Consider the following 23,662-nt stretch of genomic DNA (forward strand, 5'->3'; position numbering starts at 1 on the left):
GTCGTTGGTTCAGTTCCCAGTCAGGGCACATGCCCGAGTTGTAGGCTCTGCCTGCAGTTGGGGCGCTTACAGGAGGCAATCAGTTACAATTTCTTTCCCTCTCTTTCTTGCTCCCTTACCCTCTCTCTAAAATAAAAATAAAACAACTTTGTGGCTGTTGTACTAACAAGGTCATCCACTTTCAGGTTACAGCTGGGAAATTTATTGTTCAACCACTGCCATTCAAAGTAAAAACACCATTCAAAGTAAGAACAGTTCTTTCCAGTTTTGTAGAGAATGAGCCAACAGCTATTATTATTTGTGTATAGGTAGGTTAGGGACACACTTAACATGCAGGCACTTCTATTTGAAACAAATAAATAAATAAGGTTTCCATTGGCATCCATAACAGCTTCCATGGCACATTTACTAGAAAATCCAGCAGCCTCAAAAGTCATGAGCTCACAAATAAAGGCCTACATACTCACAAAATAGTATGTGTGGCCCCCAACGTTTACAGTGACAAATACATTTTTCGAATAATACTATAGACAGAAATCCACTAGGCATTTGGCCTTACATGATCAAAGTGTTCTAAAGGCTTTAAAAGGTATTTGCCAAACAGACAAAACCTCCAGGACTATGAAGGGCAGTGACACACTCTCCAATGAGATCTGGCTGAAAGCACTGGTTAGGATAATATATTAATATAAACATAATTAAATTTTTGAAAACATCATCAGATATTATTTCTCTACTGTAAATGGTGCTTCTCACCAATTTCTATAGTTGTACCTCCTACTTGAGGGACAGGAAAAGGAAATTCAAAGTTACACTCATCAGGTTCTGCCCCATAAGTAACTGAGTGCCTTTCATTCAGCCCAATAACCTCCTTGACCATCAGCTTTCTTATCCCTACAACAGTGCAGCCCCTGTTCCTGGATCTATGATCCAGGACACCATGTATAACTTGATCCCTGCTCACTTCCGACCTTGCGTTTTGGTACAGGTAAACACTTCCTTGTGTTTACTTCCATCTGGAGCCCTGAGCTGCTGACAGCCCCTCAAAAACCGAACTACCCACTGAGAACAACATCAGCTCCACTCATTCATTTGTATCTAATTAGAAGCTTTTCCCTTATGTGAGTTCCATGAGGACATCGGTCATGTCTCTCACTTATTTTTGTAGCCCCCATGACCAGCTCAGTGACTAGCACACAGATGAGTATTCAGTTAAGTATTTAGGGAACGAATGAGTAACTGATTTAAAAAAAGTACTATATAAAACATCTGAGAGTAAATGAAAACTATCTTTGCTAACGAATATTAATTATTTACACTGATGCTGGGGGGAGAGAATGTTGTCTTCTAATTCTTAGAAGATGCAATCAGACAGTTTTGAGGACATTGGTAATTTGGCACTGTATTCCTCTATTTCCCAACCAACTCATTTTTGCATTGTTTCTTCAACATAAACATATTGACCCCAGCAACAGTGCACAGCCAAGTTGCTGTGAAGGCCAAGCTGGTTCCTACTCTACCTTGAGAAGTGGCAAGGGACCTGCCAGATACATCCTTATTCCTGTTGTTAGAAAGTGCTGATGCTGCATGACGTGGAAAACACAACCTGCTCTCTGCTTACTGGGCAGCGCTTGTCAATGCTGACAATAGAAACTACCACAACTTCTGATGCTGTAGCTCTAGGCACCCAACTCTCCCTTTCATTGAGATAGCTGTCCTGGCCATGTCAGACCTAAAACTCCTAAGGATATGAAACCATCTTCATTTTAGCCATTAAACTGAAAGCAAGAAAGCTGTAATTGGTGGTTTATAGAGTGTGTTACTCATTTTTTCATTCTATGTATTTATATTTGCCAGAAGACTACAGGCAAATGAGTGTCATTTGAAATACCTCTTCCAATGGCAGCTCAATTTCTTGGGGTAGGTATTAGCGTAGAAAAAAACTACTTCTAATATAATGTCATCATTTGTATACCTATAACATTAGCTTTAACCATACAGAATGGGGATTACATGTATTTGATAAATGTGAATCATTTCATCTTAGATGGGTGTCTTCAGGTGATAGAGAAGTTGAAGTTTGAGGCAGTAAATACTTTATAATATCATTTCCAAGTACATGCAGTTATGGTTTTTGAATTATCATTTTAGTTATGACATAAAAAAAGACTCATGATCTAACATTTGGACAATATGTTTGAAAAACACATACAGTCAAACCTGGTTCTTGACATCTCCTAGGTCAAACACTTTGCTTCTCAAACAGCCTTCCAGAACAAATTAAATTCAAGAACCAAAGTTTCACTATAATTAGGTATTTGTTTTAAGACTTGCTTTCTATGGCTTTTTATAGAAGTCTGAATTATTAAGTATATATTTAATATAAGAACCATATTGGAACTTAAGACAGACATTAGGTTTTTTATCCCTTTGTTACATCCATCCTCCTATCTCTGTATAACTATCAACATATGGACATATTAATACTCTATTCATACAGGCTATAACTTGTTCAATTATAGTTGTACCAACTTTTCCCTCCTTGCTCTCCCTAGTCTGCCCAGCCCTCTCTCCCTCAGTCAGTCCTGCCCTGTTGTCCATTACCATGGGTCCTTTATACATATTCCTTATAGACTGTAACTTTCTAAAAACCATAATTATTCATCTATGACATAAAAATTCCTTTAATAAAGGTGATTACAATTCTAGTTACTAATTAAAGAGTTCCTTGATTTATTTATTTAAGAAATATTTGTTGAAAGCCCTGGGTGGCGTAGTTCAGTGGACTGAGCACAGGCTGTGAACCAAAGCATCGCAGATTCGATCCCCAGTCAGGGCACATGCCTGGGTTGCAGGCCACAGCCCCCAGCAACCACACATCAATATTTCTCTCTCTCTCTTTCTCCCTCCCTTCCCTCTCTAAAAAAAGATAAATAAATAAAATCTTTTTAAAAATCTTTAAAAAAAAGAAATATTTGTTGAGTGGTGTCAGGTGTGTCAAGAGTGCAGACTTTGTGGTGCATGGAGTGTGGCCATGAACAAGAAATACACAGTTCTCGGCCTTCTGGTACTATGTTCTACAGGAGGAAGCATACAGTAAATTACACAATGAATAAACACAGGAATTTCAAATAGTGATGAATGGTATTATTAGCCTCTTGGAGAGTAACAAGACAGAAATGCGAAGGAAATGGCCATGACATTCTTCAGGAAACTCAACGTGTGTCCTTAAACACTGAATACCATCCTTAGACAGCTAACATCATTCCTCTATGTACTGTTAATACCAAAAACAGACTAGATATTAGAAAACATGTATGTATGAAAGGCAAATATGTTTGGGGTAAATTAAAAAGCAAGGTATTGGAGTGCTGACACTAATGCCCACCAGGCATGACCTTTGTCAACCTCCTCTTGCAAAGACCCACTGTGTTGATGCATAGAACAAGAACAACACTATGCTTTCCAAAACCTGTGAGACAAAAACAGTGAATATGCCTCAGGCCTGCTGTGTAGCAGAGCTTAAGTGCATCCTGAATGCACATTTCACTTGTCTTGCTACTTACTGATTAGTCCTCAAAACAGTTTTTAGATTTCACAAAATGAAACTTAGAACAGGGGAAGAAAAGTAACATTTCTCTAGCTAAAGAATGGGTAAACAGTACTATTAATAATTATTGTTTATATAGCAAGCTCTCCTCTTCTTGGGTTATGTGTACTACCTTATATGCATTAAAACCTACATCTTAACCTAATATACAGTACATGTGTACTAAAGAAAAAGAGGTCACACTACAAGAGAAAGGACAGATGGAAAAGACCTGAAAGCACAAAAAAACAGGAGGATGTGATGGCCCCGGTCTCCTGACTGCAACAAGGTCCTCTGGACTTCTTCTTCCAGTTCTAATGACAATCATGAGGTATGTTGTAGCTCCTTAGAGGTAGGGGACTATGATAATTTTAAGTTAGTATACCTTTTTTAAGTATATGTTATTGATTATGATGTTACAGCTGAACCAATTTTTCCCCCTCTGGACCCTCTACCCAGTACCCCCTTCCTTCTAGCAATCCCCCCCTTAGTTCCTATCCATGGATTGTGTCTGTAAGTTCTTTGGCTTCTCCCTTTCCTATACTGTTCTTGACATCCCCCTGTCTATCCTGTATTGACCAGTTATGCCTCTTAATTCCTGTACCTTTTCCCCGCCTCTCCCTGTTCCCACTCCCAGCTGATAACCCTCATCAGGATCTCCATACCTATGACTCTATTCCTGTTCTGGTTGTTTATTTAGTTTGTTTTTGCTTTTTAGATTCAATTGTTGACAGTTTTGAGTTTATCATTTTAATGTTCATAATTTTTATCTTCTTTTTCTTAAATAAGTTTCTTTAACATTTTATGCAATAATGGCTTAGTAATGTTGAATTCCTTTATCTTTACCTTGTCTGTGAAGCACTTTATCTATTCTTCCATTCTAAATGACAGCTTTGCTGGATAGAGTAATCCAGGTTGTAGGTCGTTGTCTTTCATGACTTTGAATACTACTTGCCAGTCCCTTCTTGCCTGACAGGTTTCTTTGGAGAAATCAGCTGATAGTCTTAGGGGAATTCCTTTGTAAGTAACTCGCTGCTTTTCTCTTGCTGCTTTTAAGATTCTCCCTTTATCTTTAACTTGTGGCATTTTAATTAGGATGTATATTGGTGTGGTCCTTTTTGGACCCAACTTGTTTGGGACTCTCTGTAGTTCCTGGACTTGTATGTCTATTTCCTTCACCAAGTTAAGGAAATTTTCTCTCATCATTTTTTCAAATAAGTTTTCAATTTCTTGCTCTTCCTCTTCTCTTTCTGGTACCCCTATGATATGGATGTTGGTACATTTAAAGTTGCCTCACAGGTTCCTAAGCCTCTCCTCATTTCTTTGAATTCTTGTTTCTTCTTTCTGTCTTGGTTGAATGTTTTTTTTTCCTTTTGCTGCAAATCATTGATTTGAATCCCAGCTTCCTTCCTTTTACTCTTGGTTCCCTGTATATTTTTCTTTATTTCACTTTGTGTAACCTTCATAGATGCCCTGCCAAGATGGAGGTGTAGGTAGACACGCTTTGTCTCCTCACCCAACCATAAAAAGAATTACAACCAGGTCTCAAAAACAAATAACACCCAGAACTGTCAGAAAATTGAGCTGTATGGAAGTCTGATAACCAAGGATTTAAATAAGCCACATTCATCCAGATGCGTAGGAAGGGTGGAATTGCAAAGATGGATGGAGATGTGGTGTGGTGTGGACAAGCAGTGGTGGTGGCAGCAGCAGTGGAATGGACAGTCCTGCATTCACTTGTGTTGGATAAAAATTGGGAGGGGGACCCTGAGTATGAGCGAGCCCAGTTCTAGGCCATATTATACACCTCAAAGTTCCAGCACTTGGAAGAGAAACTCCCATTACCTTTGGCTGTAAAAACCAGTGGCTAACTGGGCAGCAAAAGAAACTTCTAGACTTTTACTACGTAAAGGGCCCTCATGGACTCAGAAAGTATGCCAACTCTAGGGCAGCAGCTGAGAGGGCACCAATTGCATACAGAAGTGGGTGAAGTGACTGGAAACAGGGTGAGCACCAGTTGGACCTCTTGTGGCTAGGCAGCAGCATTGTCCCCTCTGTCCCCCTCTCCCCATGAGCAGAGCCATGGAGCAGCAAAGCAGGTTGCCTCTTCCTGGCAATTACCAAAACTCCACCCCACAAAATTTACAGATGCCTTTGCTACGTAAGACACAGTACTAAGGGATTAAAAGCAGCTCTACCTAACACACAGAAACAAACACAGGGAGGCTGTCAAATTGAGGAGGCAAAGAAATAAGGCCCAAATAAAAGAACCGAACAAAACCCCAGAGAAAGAACTAAACAAAATGGAGACAATCAACCTATCAGAGCAGAGTTCAAAACACTGGTAATAAGAATGCGCAGAGAACTCATTGAGTACAACAAAAAAATAAAGGAAGAAACGAAGGTTAAAGAGTGTAATCCCCTGGCTGGTATAGCTCAGTGGATTGAGCGTGGGCTGTGAACCAAAGTATCGCAGGTTCAATTCCCAGTCAGGGCACATGCCTGGGTTGCAGGCCACGGCCGCCAGCAACCGCACATTGATGTTTCTCTCTCTCTCTCTTTATCCCTCCCTTCCCTCTCTAAAAATAAATAAATAAAAATCATTTAAAAAAAAAAAAAAAAGAGTGTAATCCAGTCAGTATACTGACATCTTTCAAGTACTAGTACCAGATTACCTGGGCAAAGGCTATCACAAAGTTAGCAGGATGCTGGGGTAAAATGAAAGACAATACTGTATTTTGCACACTATATTTTAATCTAAATCCTTTAGATGCTGTAGAAAGTCAAGGGAGCTGGACAGAGAGTAAGAGGGAAGAAAAATTGACAAGAAACACGAAAAATGCAAACTCTGAGTGATTCTGTGTGAATACCATCATCTACCACATTTCTACTACTTTGACACTATGATTTCTAGTTAAGCCACATAATAATTATATGGTCAATGGCAATCTATGACACCAGGAATATTTGCCAGAGGGGCAGAACAGCCATGTCACAGTTCTGAGGTGGGTATACTGTCTCAGAGCCAGACTTGGGATGATCACAGGGGTAGCACAACCAGGCCATGGTAGCTCATCTCCTGGATAGATCATTTAGGGTCAGTTTCCCTGAGGCTCTACCTATGGGTAAGGGTCTTCATTTTGGAATTTCAAATCCACACCAGCTTTAATTAAACATGATCCTTTTCCTATACAACAGGTATTTTGTCTTAGTTCACAGGCGTGAACAACTTCAAAAGGCCAACCACTAAATCAGGTCTGCACAGATGGTTGGTGGCAAAGCTGGAATCTTACTACAGATATCCCCAACTCCAAAGACACATTTGTGACTCCAGTGGCTAATTCTGAAAACATACAGAACCCCTTTCTATCTACTGACTGCTATCATGTAAGTGGAGTTATTTGCTTTGCTCCAAGTTTCTATACCCTATTGACCATATTAAAAGAACAAAGGAACATTGCAGAAAACGACATCATATAAAGATGGGTATTTAAACCCTGGCTGGCGTAGCTCAGTGGATTGAGCGCGGGCTGGGAACCAAAGTGTCCCAGGTTCGATTCCCAGCCAGGGTACATTCCTGGGTTGCAGGCCATAACCCCCAGCAACCACACATTGATGTTTCTCTCTCTCTCTCTCTCTCTCTCTCTCTCTCTCTCTGTCTCTCTCCCTCCCTCCCTTCCCTCTCTAAAAATAAATAAATAAAATCTTTAAAAAAAAAAAGGTGGGGATTTATAACATTTAAACACTAACTTGCCTGCCAAGGAGCATTGCTGATAATTGAACAGGAAAAGAATTTAAACTGTAATTGATAACATTCTGAAAGAAACAATCAGTATTCATCATTTCTAGTTAATATGGTATGTTACTATGACAAAAATTTTTCCCTGGATTTCCTGTGATAGATATGCCTTACAAAATGTCATTCACACTTATTTTCCATTAGATTAAAGGCCCTGCTGTCACCTTTTCTTTCTTCTACCCAGTGCACGCTTTACCCCAGTAGTAACAGATGTGAATTATACCATGCCTGGTCTTTTGCTTTCAGCTCTTGTTCTTGCATGTGTTGCACAACCAGGTATGAGGTCAGTTTTTCCTCTGAGAAGTATAACCAGTAAGAGGGGCTAGGATTAAAAGATTTGCCATACTCACTGTCTCTATGAAGTAAATTTCATCATAACTGAAGAATACTATTTCTATATATGGACTACTGACTAAAGTCTGCAAAAATAATTATTGTGGGCTCAGTAAATGGATCTGGAATTCAGTGTAGTGATATTTGATCTGCATTCTGGGTCAGGCCCAGTGTCATGTTGCTGTATTCTTCCTCACTGGAAGTCACTACGGCAAATCCAGGTGCAGTCCAGAGCTGAGGTTTTACTAAAGAAACAAATACATACATAAAGAAACAAATACAGCTTTGGGAAAATACATACCTGATTGCACTTGCAGATAAGTGACCATAGGAGCCACTTGCTGAAGAGCTGCTGCGAGAATTATTGAGAATTGTGACCAAGGAGTTAGGAGACGTCCTTATCATGGTCTGAAGGTCAAAGCTATGATCGGATAGTGGTGATATGGACAGTGTACGTTTTCGGTTTGGCCTGGCTGACAGCCTTGGGCTCGGGAATCTGGTGCCTGTTAATAAACAAAACAGAACCTGAATACCTGCAGTACTTGTTATTTATTGCTACTCGCCCGTATGGAAGAAATGAAGGATAAGAAGTGGCAACTTGTGATGACAAGTAACTCTCCTCCCACTTGTGATCTACTGGCTACAATTGAGGAAATTAGGGAGAAGTATTTATCTTCCAGGGGCTTACCTCAGGGGAGCTCTGTTTATTAATGTGCAGGCAAAATGATAAATTGCTAAACAAAAGGGAAAGACTTTTATGTGTTATCCCTCTCATTTCTAGTGATTTATGACTCTGATGGCTGCTTAGATATTCCCAATCATTAATTCACCACAAACAACAAAGACAGTGGTTCCCACAGTTACACAACACACCACCCTCCCCATCCCAACAAGTACCACTTTAAGGCAATGAACTAAAGGAAAAATAAAGTGTCCTAAGTTACAAAATTCAGCTTCGTTATGCACTCATTTCCCACCAATTTCTTTAGTTATCGGATTCGTTTTATACTTAAAGCTTTATTAAAATACTGTTAAATATATTATCCAAATTAATGATTCTCAACTAGGAGGCAATATTGCCCCCAGGGAACATGTGACAACCTATGGAGACATTTTGGTTACACAACTCATGGGTGCTATTTACATCTAGTGGGTAGAGGCCAGAGATGCTGCTCAGCACCCTGCCATGTGTGGGGCAGCCTCTGCCCCATAACGAAAAACTATCTGGCCCCAAGAGTGCCAAAACTGAGGAACCCTAACCTAAAATCCTGACAGTCTAACAATATAAGTACCAAAAAACATTTGCAATCTTGGGATGTAGTTTGTTTAAAGATTTTCCAAGGTGGGGAGGAAAAAATCCCTGAGACCATTATAATGAGATTTGATAAGACTATTTTAATCCTCTGGATTTATTAGTTAGTTCTCTACATTTATTAGAATTTTTCACCTTCAAGAAGATTCTGCCAATGAAATTCAAACCTGGAGGTTAACAACTCACAACTTAAATGCATGCCAACTTAATACAATACTTCTTAACTGGAGAGTTAAAAAAATTAATGTCCATTTGCCTTCAACTCAGTAGACATTAGAGATTTGAATTTCAGGGCATAGCTATCAGTGTGGCCCACGGACTCACTCCTGGCTTTCCTAAGGTTACATTTACATTACAATGTCATCAAACTAAAGTTTAATGAAAGAATGAGAACATAATCCCAGTAGATAAAGGGCAAATTAAACATGATTACTTTTAAGTAATAATGGAGGGTTTCTATGTCATAGCATGGCTATACCTGCTTACATGAACATGGCAATTTTATGGTACCCAAGAAACTGAAGTAAAAGGTAAGCTTTCTTTATATAAAAAGTCTACTCACATGGTCTCCAGAAAATCTATTACTAATTTCTTCATCAGGGATGGACCTTGACACAAGACCACAATCTAACATACTTTAATTTAATGAAATGAAATAGATGAATATAAAAACTCTATAGATAATATTATAGAAGTAGAGATATACTTTATAGTTAATAAAAGGTAAATCACAAACTGGAACTTAGTAAGTTAGTACCATCCATGTATAACGCTAGAAAACCAATTTGAATGATGACTGTGGTACCTACACAAATTTTTCTTTCAGGCACATTTAAAATTGAGTTTCTTCATTTAGAATAGTTTCATTACCTGATTTACAGCATGTTAGTAACAAAAAATAGAAATCCCAACTATATATACACACTTTTAGTGCTTAAATCAGTATCCTACTTTTATTATGGAATCTGCCTTACACATAAATGTATCACATTTACTCACTATGAGAGGCTAATTTCATCATACAGGTTTTTCAATGAAGAATTACATTCCACTTCCAAATGATTCCAAGGACAAACCAGACTTATGGTTGACTTCCATATAATCTTCACAATAACTATTCCCACTGGGACTCACTGGGTCTCAGGGATCACTGGCAGAGTAAGAAGTAACAGGACATTCTAGGAAGACCTGACCCCTGCAAAGCCTTTAATTTTTTAAATCACTAACTAGCTAAGGAGGCCATCTGATGCTATAAAACACTAGTGACCTCATATTTCCCTCACATTGCCCAAAGACAAACACAGGGTTCATTCCTCCATGTACCCTGCACTCCAACTGGCTGGTCCAGCTCCTCAGTTTTTCCCTCCAAAAGGGGCACTTATTTAAGTAATTTTTCTCTAATATAAACAATGTGTATCAGGTGCCCTCATCTCTAACGTGTTCCTTATAGGGATATTACTGTTCTTCTGTCTTTCAAAGACACTTGAATCCCAAAAGGTAGAATTAAAGACATCGAACAGACTCATTTCTAATGTGCAATAGAGAAATACCCTATCCCAAAGTTGGCTAGAACCCAGATATACCCATTGCCGGCACATTTAAAAATCAGGTGCTCATCGGAAACCAGCCTATTATGGTTTTTGCCAGTAGAGGAGTCCAGATCTGGAACAATGGGTCAGAGTGACCAGCTAGATTCCAGTTTGGCTCTGCTACCACAGAGGTTCATCCAATGCAGTATTTAAAATTGTATCACTTCACTATTGGAAAAATCTCCTCAATTCTGTGTATACTTCTTGTATGTTCTTTAACCAAATGCTATTTCAATTATTTTAAAAAGAAAGAACATAGTACTTTATGCACATTCCAAATTATACTTTTCCCAACCCCTAATAACCAAGCAAAGAAAGATAAAGTTAGCATTGTGGGACAGTGATTTGGGATCCTCTGTTGAAGGGGAGAGGAGACAGGGTAAGCATTTTCAAAACATCTGAAAGAGAAGTGGCCCAGATGTTCGCTGATCAAACTATCCCCTTTTTAAATATAAGCTCAAGAATTTGTGTTGTTCCAGTGCAGATATCTTCAGTTTGGCTTTGTTGTTTTGTTTCTCCACCCCAATAAAAAATTCTGAGAAAGAAAAGGAAGTTTCCTTTTTTAAGGGAATTTTTTCTAATACTTTCATTTATTTTTAGAGAGAGGAGAAGGGAAGGAGAAAGAGAGGGAGAGAAACATCAATGTGTGGTTGCCTCTCACATGCCTCCTGCTGGGGACCTGGCCCACAACCCAGGCATGTGCCTTGACTGGGAATCAAACCTGTGACCCTTTGCTTTGCAGGCCCATGCTCAATCCACTGAGCTATACCAGCCAGGGCAGAGGGTTTCCTTTTATGTAATGAATGATAGAACACCTAAATTCTTACATAATGGCAATCAATTTACCATATACTTAGGCAAATTAAAATTCCTTTAATTAGTTTTACAAAGAGAAGGGGTAGCTTCATCCTTTATTTAGATAAAAACCCCTGTTGCCTGACTAAACATATTCTCATCAAATAGGGAAGGTAATATGGTCTGACCTTCTAAGGATTCTATCTTATTTTAATTATTTGAAGATTTTTAAATAACTAATTTGCATAATAACACCAAACTTTTTTTCTACAATCCCTAATTGAAATGTGGTTATGATGAATCTGAGATTTAAGCTCTCCACTCTACAGAGCAAAGGCCCTACAGAACATTTTTTTTTCCACTTTCTGTGTGGTCACAAGGTCCCCAGTGGAAACCAATGCAAGCTTATGTTACTGTGTAAAATAGCTACATTAGTTCATGAAAGTAAGACTGAAGCTGTAGATTTTTACCCTGTGTGAATGTTCTCCAGACCCGAGGACTGAATTACTAACTAGTGCCAGACAGTTGACAAATATATACCCTTTTCACAAAAGAACATAAATAGATAACAGCTGGAAAAGCACTAGTTTTTCACTGCTACTAGGAAAAACAAACAAATAAAATCTCAAGCATATGCCCTAGTATTAAAGGTCATGTATTGTCATTCTCAAAGGGTAGTGGCTTTCACTGATGTATGTTGTGGATGATGTCACCAATTCACTTCCTGACACCTGACAACTGGATCTGGGCTCAAAGAACTTTTGTAACTGAGATCTCTTAGATGTTCTGAAAAGTAATAATCATAGTCCCATTTGTCTATATGTCTTGATAAGTGACCCAAAGAAATCATCATATGCCTTGAGGGACCCAAAAATAACCAATATAAAATGCATCAAATGATCCTATATTCTTCCACTGTTACGTACCAAAAACAGTCTTCTAATTTGAAAATGCCTTTTATTTTTCCTAGATAAAAAGTCTTAGTGAAATGTAATTTTTAATGTAAGAAAACATGAGGCAAAAGAAATCAAATTCAGAAAAGAAGTCAAACCAAGTACAGGTTTTTTTTAAAATTAATTTTTAAGACATAATATCAATAAAACCAAGGAATGACTAGGCAAAATACATTCATGTAATCAAACACATTTCCTTATTTTGTTATCAAGACAATCAAGGCAGGACAATTTTTTTTGTTTATCTGCCAAATTATTATGGGCTGTACCTTCCAATTTGTTCCCAAGCTAAACAGGAATTCCCAAGATGCCCAAATCTGTGGCAGCTCCCTAGAAAACCAAGGGAACCAGAGCACCTAGTATTGATGACTCCTCCTCTTCCTCTGGATGGTAAAGTTAGACAATTACCTAATCTTTGCATCTTCCTCTCCGTTTCATGAGTTAGCATTTGCCACTCCTACAAAAAATAGCTCCATCACTTACTCTCCATGGCGTGAAGATATTCCATGTGGATGGCCCCAGCGCCAGTGGTGGCAGCCGACGGAATGATGTCTGCATAGGGGCTGCGCTGTCCGGCTAACAGAGCCATCTGATGATAGTACTCTGCTGGACTCACTCCAGTATGTGGCGCTAGAAGAGAAGGCAACACAAGAAAAGTATGGTTACAGGTTGAAAGAAGGTCAATAAAGTACATTTGTTATGTAGTCTGTCTGCATCAATAATTCCTTTTATGGCTCATTCTAGAAAAATTCCTTTAATTTAAATTGTGCTTTCACTAAATTCTACCAAATATCTTTTATTCGAAAATGAAACTGAAGGAAAAAGAATAAAAAATGAAATACATTATAAAATATTTGAGGTTAGTTTTGAAGGCATAAAAGTTTCATCACCACAAAATATACATTTTGGGGTATTGATTTTTAAGTTGGTTGTTATGCAACAAAAGACTCAGAAAGAAACTTTCATCCTCTTCCCTATATGCCTAAAGGAATTCTGAAAGAAAAACCTGCTTAAAAGGAGAAAACATCTGGGTACTAGAATTATCAGGGGATCATTTTGTAAATTATTTAATTGTGTGAACATTATGCTGTACATCTAAAACTGATATGATATAAATGTTAACTGTAATTCAAATGTTTTTTAAAAATCTCCCTTTTTACTACTTAACCACATCTCCCTTCTTACCATTTTTTAAAAGGGAGAATCATTTAGCATCATAATATAAATTAAGTGTAGCACATAGAGTGAAATCTAAAAAAGGACATCTTTCTGTGTCCAATTGTTTCTGGGTGGCCCATAAAGTATTTGTTTACCATATGTATGCTCTTTCTCATCTACGTGTTAAGTTGCCTACTGTCCATTTGAAACCCCAGGTCCCTGTCTATCTCCCCTCTTTCCAGAATAGCACATAAACCTCAAATGTGTTTTCAGGTCTCATATTTTTATGGCACTCCTACAAGTACATCTGTAATAAATTAGGGGCATTTTTCCAGCTAATCTATCTCATATTAATTATTAGCCCAGCCATAAGAACATAGAAGGTGGGAGAAAAATTATTTTTTGCAACCCCACAGTTTAAAGAAACCACCAAGAATTAAAAATGATTAAAATGTATGTATATAGTAAAGTCATTCCCATGTCTGCCTTCCAAAACAAAATTGTTTCTTATATAAAATCACTGGATGTTCACATTCCTTACACTAGTTGACAACTTAAACAACTATGATTTCTTTCTAGATGCTTAACATACTTCTCTCAGCTTTCTGACAGGAGTGTCTGAGTCAGTTCTCAATACGTGGAGGACCCACCACTTATAGGTGGAATAGTCAACACAGCTTCAATAACACACAATTAGGCGAAAAGCTGTAATTTTGTGCTTCATAATTTAAAAGCTCTTTTTTTCACTACAAAATCAAGAAGGAAAATATACCTACTAATATGGAGGAATTTACTGGCAAGAGTTAGCTCTATAGGAGTGGGATAATAACTGGTTTCCAACTGCCAATTTACATGCAAAACTCATAGGGTATTGCAGAGGTTCAAAGTGTGGTCTCCAGATTTGTGAAGATCTAGATACAAATGCCAGCTCTACCTCTTACTGCTCTATGAGGTTGCTGGGAGCAGTGAATGCAATGATGCATTTAAAGTGCTTAATAGCCCATACCATTCCATTAATAAAAGTTAGTTTTGCAATTAACTATGTAGAAAAACTGGCATTCTAGCAATAACTTTGTTTTACTTGTATGCCAATAAAACTTTTATATATTACAAAGACATAGATGTATATTAAAAACTCTGAGACCACAAGAGAATAATATTAGTGACTTAACTTTATTTGTCTATTATTGGACTCGAGGCAGGAGGAAGGTAGAACCCCAATCAAAAAATATCTTATTCACACTCATCATGAAATACTATGGATAGCAGAAGATAAGATGCTTTAACTAGAGGTCTTACTTTCAGTAGCTCAACTAAATTTCAGCGAGCCAGGCACAATTTCAAGTCCATTGTTAGCTGACCTCCCTTATCACCCTCTCCCTCTGTCCTTCTTGTTAATCATTTCCATAAACTGCCAAGTACTCCATGGAGGTGACTCTCCATTTTCCCCATTCTAAAACCAAATCCCTAGCAGAACATGACTTGCACATGACTCTCTTAACAGTTTTATTTTTAAAATGTGAATCTTACTAACTTCCAGTTGTAAGATAAATAAGAACTGGAGATATAATGTATAACATGATGAACACAGTTAACACTGCTATATGGTATATCTGAAAGTTGCTAAGAATAAATACTAAAGTTTCTCATCATGGGGGAAAAACACTTTCTTTTTTGTATCTATATAACTGTGATTATACTGTGTTAATCATTTCACAAAATATGTAAGTCATTATGTGATATACCTTAAACTTATATAGTGTTTATGTCAGTTATATCTCAATAAACTGAAAGAAAATACCGTATGTGAATCTTGTCCAAATGGCAAAACTTTTTCTCTTTAGGTGCCTTGCAACAAGCTGATTGCTATTCCGGGAGCACTTGCTATTCCTGGAAGTACAACTAAGTAGATGTTTACTGTGCAACCTCATGCAGTTTTCCCATATACTATTTCCACCTGGCACAGCAAGCCTCAGAAAGTGGTTAGCATGGAAAATGGGGACAATACAGGGCCACTTCAAATATTGCTCAGTGAGATGGACTGCACGGTGTTGCTCTGTGCTCTGAAAAAAGCATCGGTGATTTGTGACCTGCTATAGAGAACTCATAACTACTACTATCTACAATCAATAAGGCTTATGCAATTATGGACCTTAATTTGGGCTCTGGGAATTGTGGGCAAGTGAGTTTGCACATGTGTATATGCAATGGGAAATGTTCTTCCTGAATGGAAGAAATGGTTTAGAACTTGACAACTGCAGAATACATGACTCCAATTGAAAAGAGTCATGCCAAAGTAATTAATTAGGAGGCTAACAGAACCAACCAGAATTTTATACTTGAGAGCCTAAAATGAGCATCAGGTATTACAGAGTTAAGGTTCATTTGTTACAGAGTTTGTTTCTTTTCCCACCACTTCCCTGTTCTAGTTTTTGTTTGGCATGATTGAGAATAGATAGCACATGCAGCAATACGTCTGAACCATCAAGTTCTCTAAGACCTTGCTATTCAGTGTGTGGTCCATGGACCAGCAGCACTAACATCATCTGAGAGATTTTCAGAAGTGCAAAATCTCAGGCTCCTCTTGGACTCACCCCACACAGAATCATATTTTATCACCACAACCAGGTGATCCATATGCACACTGGAGTTTGACAAAAGCTGCTCTAATAGACACATGCATATAAATGTGCCTATCAGACATGTAGAACAGAAAAGTATACATCAAACAGTGAGCAAAAGGCACTGGTTACACATGCACACTGTATGAACAGCTACAGGGCCAACCTAAACTTCTATGAAGCTACAGAACAAAACAATCAATAAGAACAAGGATTTTATAGTAAGTGAGATCTGGCTTTGAGTTCTACCTCTGTCACTTACTAGCCATGGACCAGGATGCAAATTATTTGGCCCCTCTGCACACTGCTATCTTTACCTGAAAATGGAGATTATAACCCCACCTCATGGAGGTGTCCCTACATTGAAATAAAATCACGCACTTAAAGCATTTAGCACAGTGTCTGGCACATGGGAAACACTCAATAAATATCAAAGCTACTCAACACCATGTCCCAGATGAGGCAGAGGGAGAAGGTGTTGTGATGTGTGAAAGCAGAATGGGTTGGTCTGAGACTTACCATCTGTGGGACTCAGCCCCCGGGCTGCAGAGATCATAGAGAGGGATGGACTGCTGTGCAGAGACCGGATGTAGTCCATGTAAGGGTTGATGTAAGGATGTGGAGGGCTGAAGGGGGACTCAGAAGCTGCAGCAGGGTTCCGGTGTGGGGAGATCCTAATGAAGGGCAGGTCCGAATATGTTGGGCTACTAGATAAAGCAGAAGGCCTAGGTAAAAAGAAAACAAGATACAGAGGTATGCTTGAAACAAGTATCCCCATAGGTAGAGGCTGTGAAAAAAATAAGAGCTTAAGTGAATTTTAAGTGTCTTGGGGGGGAATATCAGGCATATATATATTTTAGTACCTTAAAATCAAGGTGACATAATGCAGGTAGAACACTACTATACAATTATTTGCCAAAGAAAATTGACCTTTGAGATATCTTATGACACTTAGAATATAGAAAAATAAAGGGCTGCCTTTGGCTTTTCTGATTAGAAGAAATACTAAAGAAAAAAGCATTTGAACTTAAAGTAGCTGCTGAGTTCATAATTTTCATTTGACCTGAATACTAAGTTCACCATTAAGAACTTACCTCTCACCATCATGGTGTTGCATTAAAAAGAAAGAGAAGAGAAAAAAGCAAATATGTCTGACTGTAAGGCTGAGCATGAATATGGCAAAGTTGCCCACAAATAGGAAAGGTGACTAATTGCAAAAGTCTGTAAAAAATGTGAAATCAGACACTCTAATATATCCATGCTTGGGCTTTACACTAAGTTTTGCAGTATGAGTAAAACCAGTTCTACAGATCTGTATCTCACTTTGCTGAACCCAACTCCTCTCTGAAAGGTAGCAGTGAGAGTCAGCTTCCTCTCACACTCATGTTTCACATGACATCCTGATTAGCCATGTTCAGTGAATAATCAAAAATTAAGTGCTCCTGGGGTTAGAAAGTTGGCAAAGAATGAGGTTTTGATCAAGCTCATGTCTTGGTTATACTGAGCTAAAGTAGACTGTAACTTTAAGCTGATGAACATAAATTCTCAAATACACCTTGTTGTCAATCCTCTCCTGGTACTTCCCACAGGATCCCTGAAGCCCCTGGGACAGGCATTTCTAGAATGGTCAGTCTGTACAATTCCCCTCTCTGCCTTGCTCCCTCTTAAATAAAAATTGTTTTGTGTGGATAATCCAGTGAACTGACTATGACAGGTTAAACACTTTGCACTTTCCTTTTTCTCATTCATGGAGGGCAAGGCCATAAAAAGGAGAAGCCAAGATACAGACAGATCTACTGTGAATGGCAAATTCCTCTTGTGCCACTGGCTTTAAGAGTTAAAATGAAAGGAAGGGGAAACATATTTTCTCATCTTGCCTCTCAAAGCAAGTGCATACTGACGGCTGGGCTCTAGACCCCATCACCCTGTCAGAATACAATCTTGGAAGAAGCCATCTCTACCAAGTTAAGTGCACAGCAGAGGCACTGAAATAAATGAAACCAAAAATCAGATAATGAATTTTCTCTCAGTAGAAAATAAAAGAGACTGAAATATGGGGATGAGAAGGGAGAGATTTTCTTGCTTACTCCTTCTTAATCTTTTTTTTTATTTTGAACTATAAAAAGAGACTTTTTATATGTTATTCAGATGCCACTTTTGGTGAAATAAAATAAAAATCCAGTTTTCTAAATTTACATGTGGGACGAGTGAAAACTCAGCACCAGAAAATAGCTTTCTTTTCAAAACAACTTGAGGCTTTCCACATTCACTCAGAAATCAGTAAAATTACTTATCCTTTAAATAAAATCTGTATAACCTAATAGTGTATCCTGTTTTAGCTTTTTACTACAAATCAAGTTAGCTCTGTGCTATTATTAAATTCTAAGCTCTATTTAAATATGTTGCTACTTTAGAGCACAGGGAATACTCTAATTCATTAGTTCATTTCTACCAGAAAGGAAAATCAACCTTCTGATCTGGTTTAAAAGCAATTATTACAAAGTATAAACTTATTTGTAGATATATGATGAGAGATCAGTGCTGCAAAGATGTAGAAAGTAGACATTTCAAGAAATTCATGAGATGGTATCTCCTAGATAAACTTTTGTGATTCACTACAAAATGGGCCTGAACAATATGAACTAAAAATCAGTGAAGGCAATAGTATTTCATACTTGCTTTTACTTCCAGTTTATACAAAAATTGAAAACTTATTTTTCTGAAATTCCAGAATTAAGAAGGGTAGTAAAAAATTTTAGAGGCATAGAGTCCATTTTGAAGAATCACACATGGGAAAAAAATCAACATCTAGAACACAAAGAAAGTTCTTTTTCCTTCCCTTTCTCTCTCTGTAAAGGTAAATAAAGTAGAATCTTTAAAAAAAAATCATAGAGGTTGGAATTGGTCAGTCAGAACCCAAACATGCATGGAAGCCAGGAAGGTAATGGCCGACAGTTTTCTCAAGTCTGTGGATGTCTGATGTGTGAACCCAGGCCTTCACTATCATTAGACCTGTTTCCACAAGGAGACTGAAGATAACTATTAAAAGAGCTGCCATGCGAAGCAATCAAAATCTGGTCACATCTTCCCTAGCAGAAACACCAGTAAGAAGTAACACCAGAGAAGAGAGTTGATTCCTCCTGGAGATAAAGTTAGGAAACTTCACCCACTCTGGGAATGCCATAATTACACATGCCACTTCCAAAGAGATGATGCTGAAGAAATGGTGGATCATCTAGTTCTAAATAAGGTAGTGAGATGTGCTTTCAGACAGGAATGCAAGTAAGAAAGCCATAAATTAATCTACTGCCCTAAAGAAAGAAACAATCTGGTTCAAAGTCTGCCATCCCCAGGACATGAATAGCAAATTGCTTAGTACCAGTTACCCAGTAAGGGGTCATTAGGACTTCTGGAGAAAGGTGAAACAGGCCACTAGAGAAGTAGTACCATAAAGGGCCTGGGTTCTGAAGGGGAACTGACGTGGATGGCAGCTGTGCAACCTCAGCTACCACACCTACCCTATCGTTGTCCTTAAGGATCCAACATGGAAGATACCTACTTTGTAGGGGTTTTGGCAAGTAAATATTATGAGTAAAGCCTCATGAATTAAGCCTGGTATTCAACAGCACTATTTTTTTCACATAAATCATACACTATGGTGATATAGTCCACTCCTAATCTATACATATACATAATACAGACATATATACTCATACAAAAATATACACACACATGCATATTAGGAATGGCATATACAGCATGCTATGTGATTTTCAAACACTGAAATATTGGAACCTTCTTTTCAAAGCTAATCGTATGCTTTGTTCTCCTATCTACCAGTGCTTCTGAAGCACCCCCTTGGAAATGCCAGGCAACCCCCCTTAGTAAAATTATAAAACCACATTAAGAACAGAAACGCAGGCCCTGGCTGGTGTGGATGAGTTGGTTGGAGCATTGTCCCATAAACTAAAAGGTCACAGGTTTGATTCCTAGTCAGGAAACATGCCTAGGCTGTGGGTGTGATCCTTGGTCATGAGTGTATGAGAGGCAACTGATAGATGTTTCTGTCTCATACTGAAATTTCTTTCCCTCTCTCATTCTCTCTTTAAAAAACAACAACAACAACAACAACAACAAAACATGTCTTTAGGTGAGGACGAAAAAAAAAAGAAGAGTAACTAGGTAATTAGATACAAGAGTTTTGAAGGAACTGGATTTGAATTTAGGCACCACTGTGTCACTGATAGTTGCCTGATAGCATAAGTTCCCTGATAACACAAAATAGAACAATAACAGCCCTGTTACAGGGCTGCCATCAATGACTGGCACTCGGCACTCAGTAAATGGTGATAGCTGCTAACATCCTTGGGGTTGTGAGAACCATTCAACAGAAGTTTCAAGTGTGTGTGTGTTTCTAAACTTAGCAAACAGGTGTCTATATGTTGTTTCAGTTTCCTTGCTGCTCAGTTTCTCACTGGAAGTTGATCAATGATTAATTCCATTTCTATATCAGGCTCTTGTGAGTTGGCTAAGCATGACACTCTTCTAGTGCTGAAGCCCGACAAAAATTAGTTTCTAAGACACCAAAGCTCAGCACCCGACCTTGAACTCTAATGGTTCCAGCACCACCTGACAATGGATGTAAATATATCTAAATTACAGCTTTTCAATAAAGCTGCTTCAATATCACCTAAACAGAGCTACCAGAAAATGTCTGGAAGCTAGATCATTTGTCAATTTTTTTTTCACTATAAAGCAAATTTGAGATGGAAGGTTTACCTCTTTAATTTAATAGGTAAATGTGTGTTTATTGGTATGCACAATAGCCGTTCAAGATTATGACCAGAAGGGTGAATTCTACTGTGGGAAAAGGAGGTGAAAGTTGTAGGGAAGACAGCCATAAAATTTTCCACATAAACTTGACCTGGTAAATATTTGTCAAGCTTGCTAAAAACCTTCATTTGAAGGTTACAGTAGCACCAGAAAAAAACATACAGGTGTCTATTTCTTGGTTTATATTCTTAGAAGATATATAATTTGAGGATTGCTATTGTCTTCTCATGATTTCCTCTGCCTGTAGCTTTCCTTTCTCTCTGTGTTCTGGGGCTGGACAAAACTCAATCATTGAAAGACAGCACAGACCATGGAGCGAAAAACCACAAGAAACTTGCTGGAAAGAACTATGAAACATAGAACTGTTCCAAGTACAGAGATTCCATGTCTTTTATGTTGTAGCCAAAGAGTGCAGAATTATGACTGTGACACTCTAAACTAAATCACACCAACTTTAGTCTAGGACCAGAGATGCCCCAGCTGTAGAGGGTTGTCTGGGCTGCCGGAGCACAACTGTGGGGATGAGGGGTTGTTCCATTACCTCTGCATCTTGGAACATGTGTGTGGATCCAGCATGTCCGCTCAGGGTTCATATCCCTCATATTGCTCTCACCCATTTGTCTCTCCAAGGCCATAAAGACCTAATGAGTGGCTGTCACTTGTTTCAATGTTAGAAAATGAAGTAGAATTTCAGAAAAGAAGGTGGACATTATGGTTGATGCTCTCCCAAAAGACAATAAAGTAATGTGAAGTTGTGTGTTTGTTTATGGAAATAATTTAACTTCAGATATTTTTAAAAGGTCATGAAAATAGATTTTGAAGAAAACAGTAGAAGATTCTTATTAGAGCATTTTTAACATTATGCCATGATAAACTTCAAAACAAAAACACATTGCAGAGAATACCTTCTTAGTTAGAATGAAATATGATTACATAATCTAATTTGTTACTGCCTTTTCATCTATCTTATTGGGTTGCTAAAATGCCAAGATTAAAATCACAGTATTTAATCACTTGCATGACTCATTATGAGAGTATTAAACAAGGTTTGTATATTGAATCATTACAACTTGCTTTCATTCATGTTGTTTAGAATGCTGGAAATGTACACAATACCCCTCACATTTGTATGAGGGCTCCAACTACCAGAACAATGAAATGTTGTCTTTTTATATAACAAATTTATTTTCTGTTTAACTTTGCTCTTTCCATAACAAGTAGACACTCTTCATATTCAAGTACTGGTCTAACAGAGATCAGAGGAAGTATCCCTTATAATGTATTTTTAACCAACTAATAAATTACTTAATAGTCACAGTTTGGGTTTTAATAACCCAAAATTTGTAATAAAAATTTGTTTTCCACACAATGTAGGAAACAACTAAAATGTCCACAGCTAATACACTAAAATAACCGCTATAGGAAATCTGCACAATCCTGGACTTCATCTTTCCCTTCATTTAAGGTGAATTTCCAGATAACCTTTGCCCCAGAATAATCATGTGACCCTTAAATGTACTCAGGGTTGTTCCAGTTACTTTCCAATTACTATCTTTCACCTGGGAATCAATGCATGCCCAGAAAGGCTGGTCTTTAGGGTGTAAATCAGCTGGCTCATTTTTTCCTCTGGATTCTACTAATGAGAAGCACTGGAAGGAGCTGGCAGTGGAGAGAAGAGCAATCAGGGATATTTATTTCAGTAACTTATTCTCTGTAGCTAAAGATCTGCTAGTAGCATCCCTCTTCCTATGACCACTGTTCCAAAAGCATGACCCCTCTTCCTTGGATCCAGCCATCAATGAATCAATTTGTTTCTACCTTCAGGTTAGGGGTAGTAATCTTTTCCAACTTTCGCTAGTCCTGGGGACTAGACTTTACGATCACTTTTGGGGCCTTTAACCTCATTCACTCCTTTGTAAATATCTATTCTTTTAAGCTGCCAGGATAAGATGGTTCAGTTTTAAAGGGTTTCCATTTTTATCATCTTTGTAGGTAAATTATAGTTTCCATGAATTTTGAATTTATTTTTTTATAAAGTTATCATGTTAGATTTCAATTTTTAAAAATTACCTGCATAACTAAACAGATGACTATTTCAAGAACATATTTATTTAATGGACATTTTATTGAAAATCCATTTACTAAGAATCAGTTATGATTTCAGCAGTCGGGGCTTTCAAGAAATATAATATATGGTCATTTGCTCTCTGTTCTCAAAGAGTATATAGTCAAATGGGGTGAATGGTATACAACTATAAAGAGTATACAAGAGCAAATTTTATCTGATGAGCAACACAGTCAAAAACCACCAAGAGGAGGCTTCCAGGATACATCTTGGTTATGAAAAACATGGAATGTATACTGTGCTACAAAATACAAATATGATTTGGTTAGAAGTAACCACTAAAGGTGAAGGTTAAAACATTGACTAATGTACACACTAACACTATGGTGCTGAATTATTTTTTTACATGGAGGATTTAAGGGTTATGGCTGAATTCTTTAACAAAAAAAAAAAAAAAAAGAAAAGAAAAAGAGAGGAAAAATATTTGTTTTAATGATAAACATTTTTTCAAGAGGTTTAGACAATGACTTCCTTATTTTTTCTATTTATATCTGAATATAAAAGGAGTTTATAACCATGAATGGAAAAGTTAAGAGATTTTAAAAAAATAATCAT

General features: G+C 37.8%; 1 protein-coding gene across 5 annotated transcripts in view; it reads right to left on the reverse strand.

Moving 5' to 3' along the window:
- The window catches only part of GLI3 (GLI family zinc finger 3), a 284,476-nt gene that overhangs the window by 71,912 nt on the left and 188,902 nt on the right, over window positions 1-23,662 (reverse strand). For 4 of the 5 annotated variants that reach the window (XM_028525323.2, XM_036010812.1, XM_036010814.1 and 1 more), the window contains 3 exons: window positions 16,669-16,874; window positions 12,854-13,000; window positions 8,023-8,224 (listed from right to left, as the gene is read on the reverse strand). In XM_028525323.2, the coding sequence (XP_028381124.1) occupies window positions 8,023-8,224; window positions 12,854-13,000; window positions 16,669-16,874 (555 nt within the window). The remainder of the gene's footprint in view (window positions 1-8,022; window positions 8,225-12,853; window positions 13,001-16,668; window positions 16,875-23,662) is intronic. The other variant, XM_036010813.1, reaches the window with a different exon arrangement.

The sequence above is a fragment of the Phyllostomus discolor genome, chromosome 10, assembly GCF_004126475.2.
Source record: "Phyllostomus discolor isolate MPI-MPIP mPhyDis1 chromosome 10, mPhyDis1.pri.v3, whole genome shotgun sequence".
In the NCBI taxonomy this organism is placed as follows: Eukaryota; Metazoa; Chordata; class Mammalia; order Chiroptera; family Phyllostomidae; genus Phyllostomus; species Phyllostomus discolor.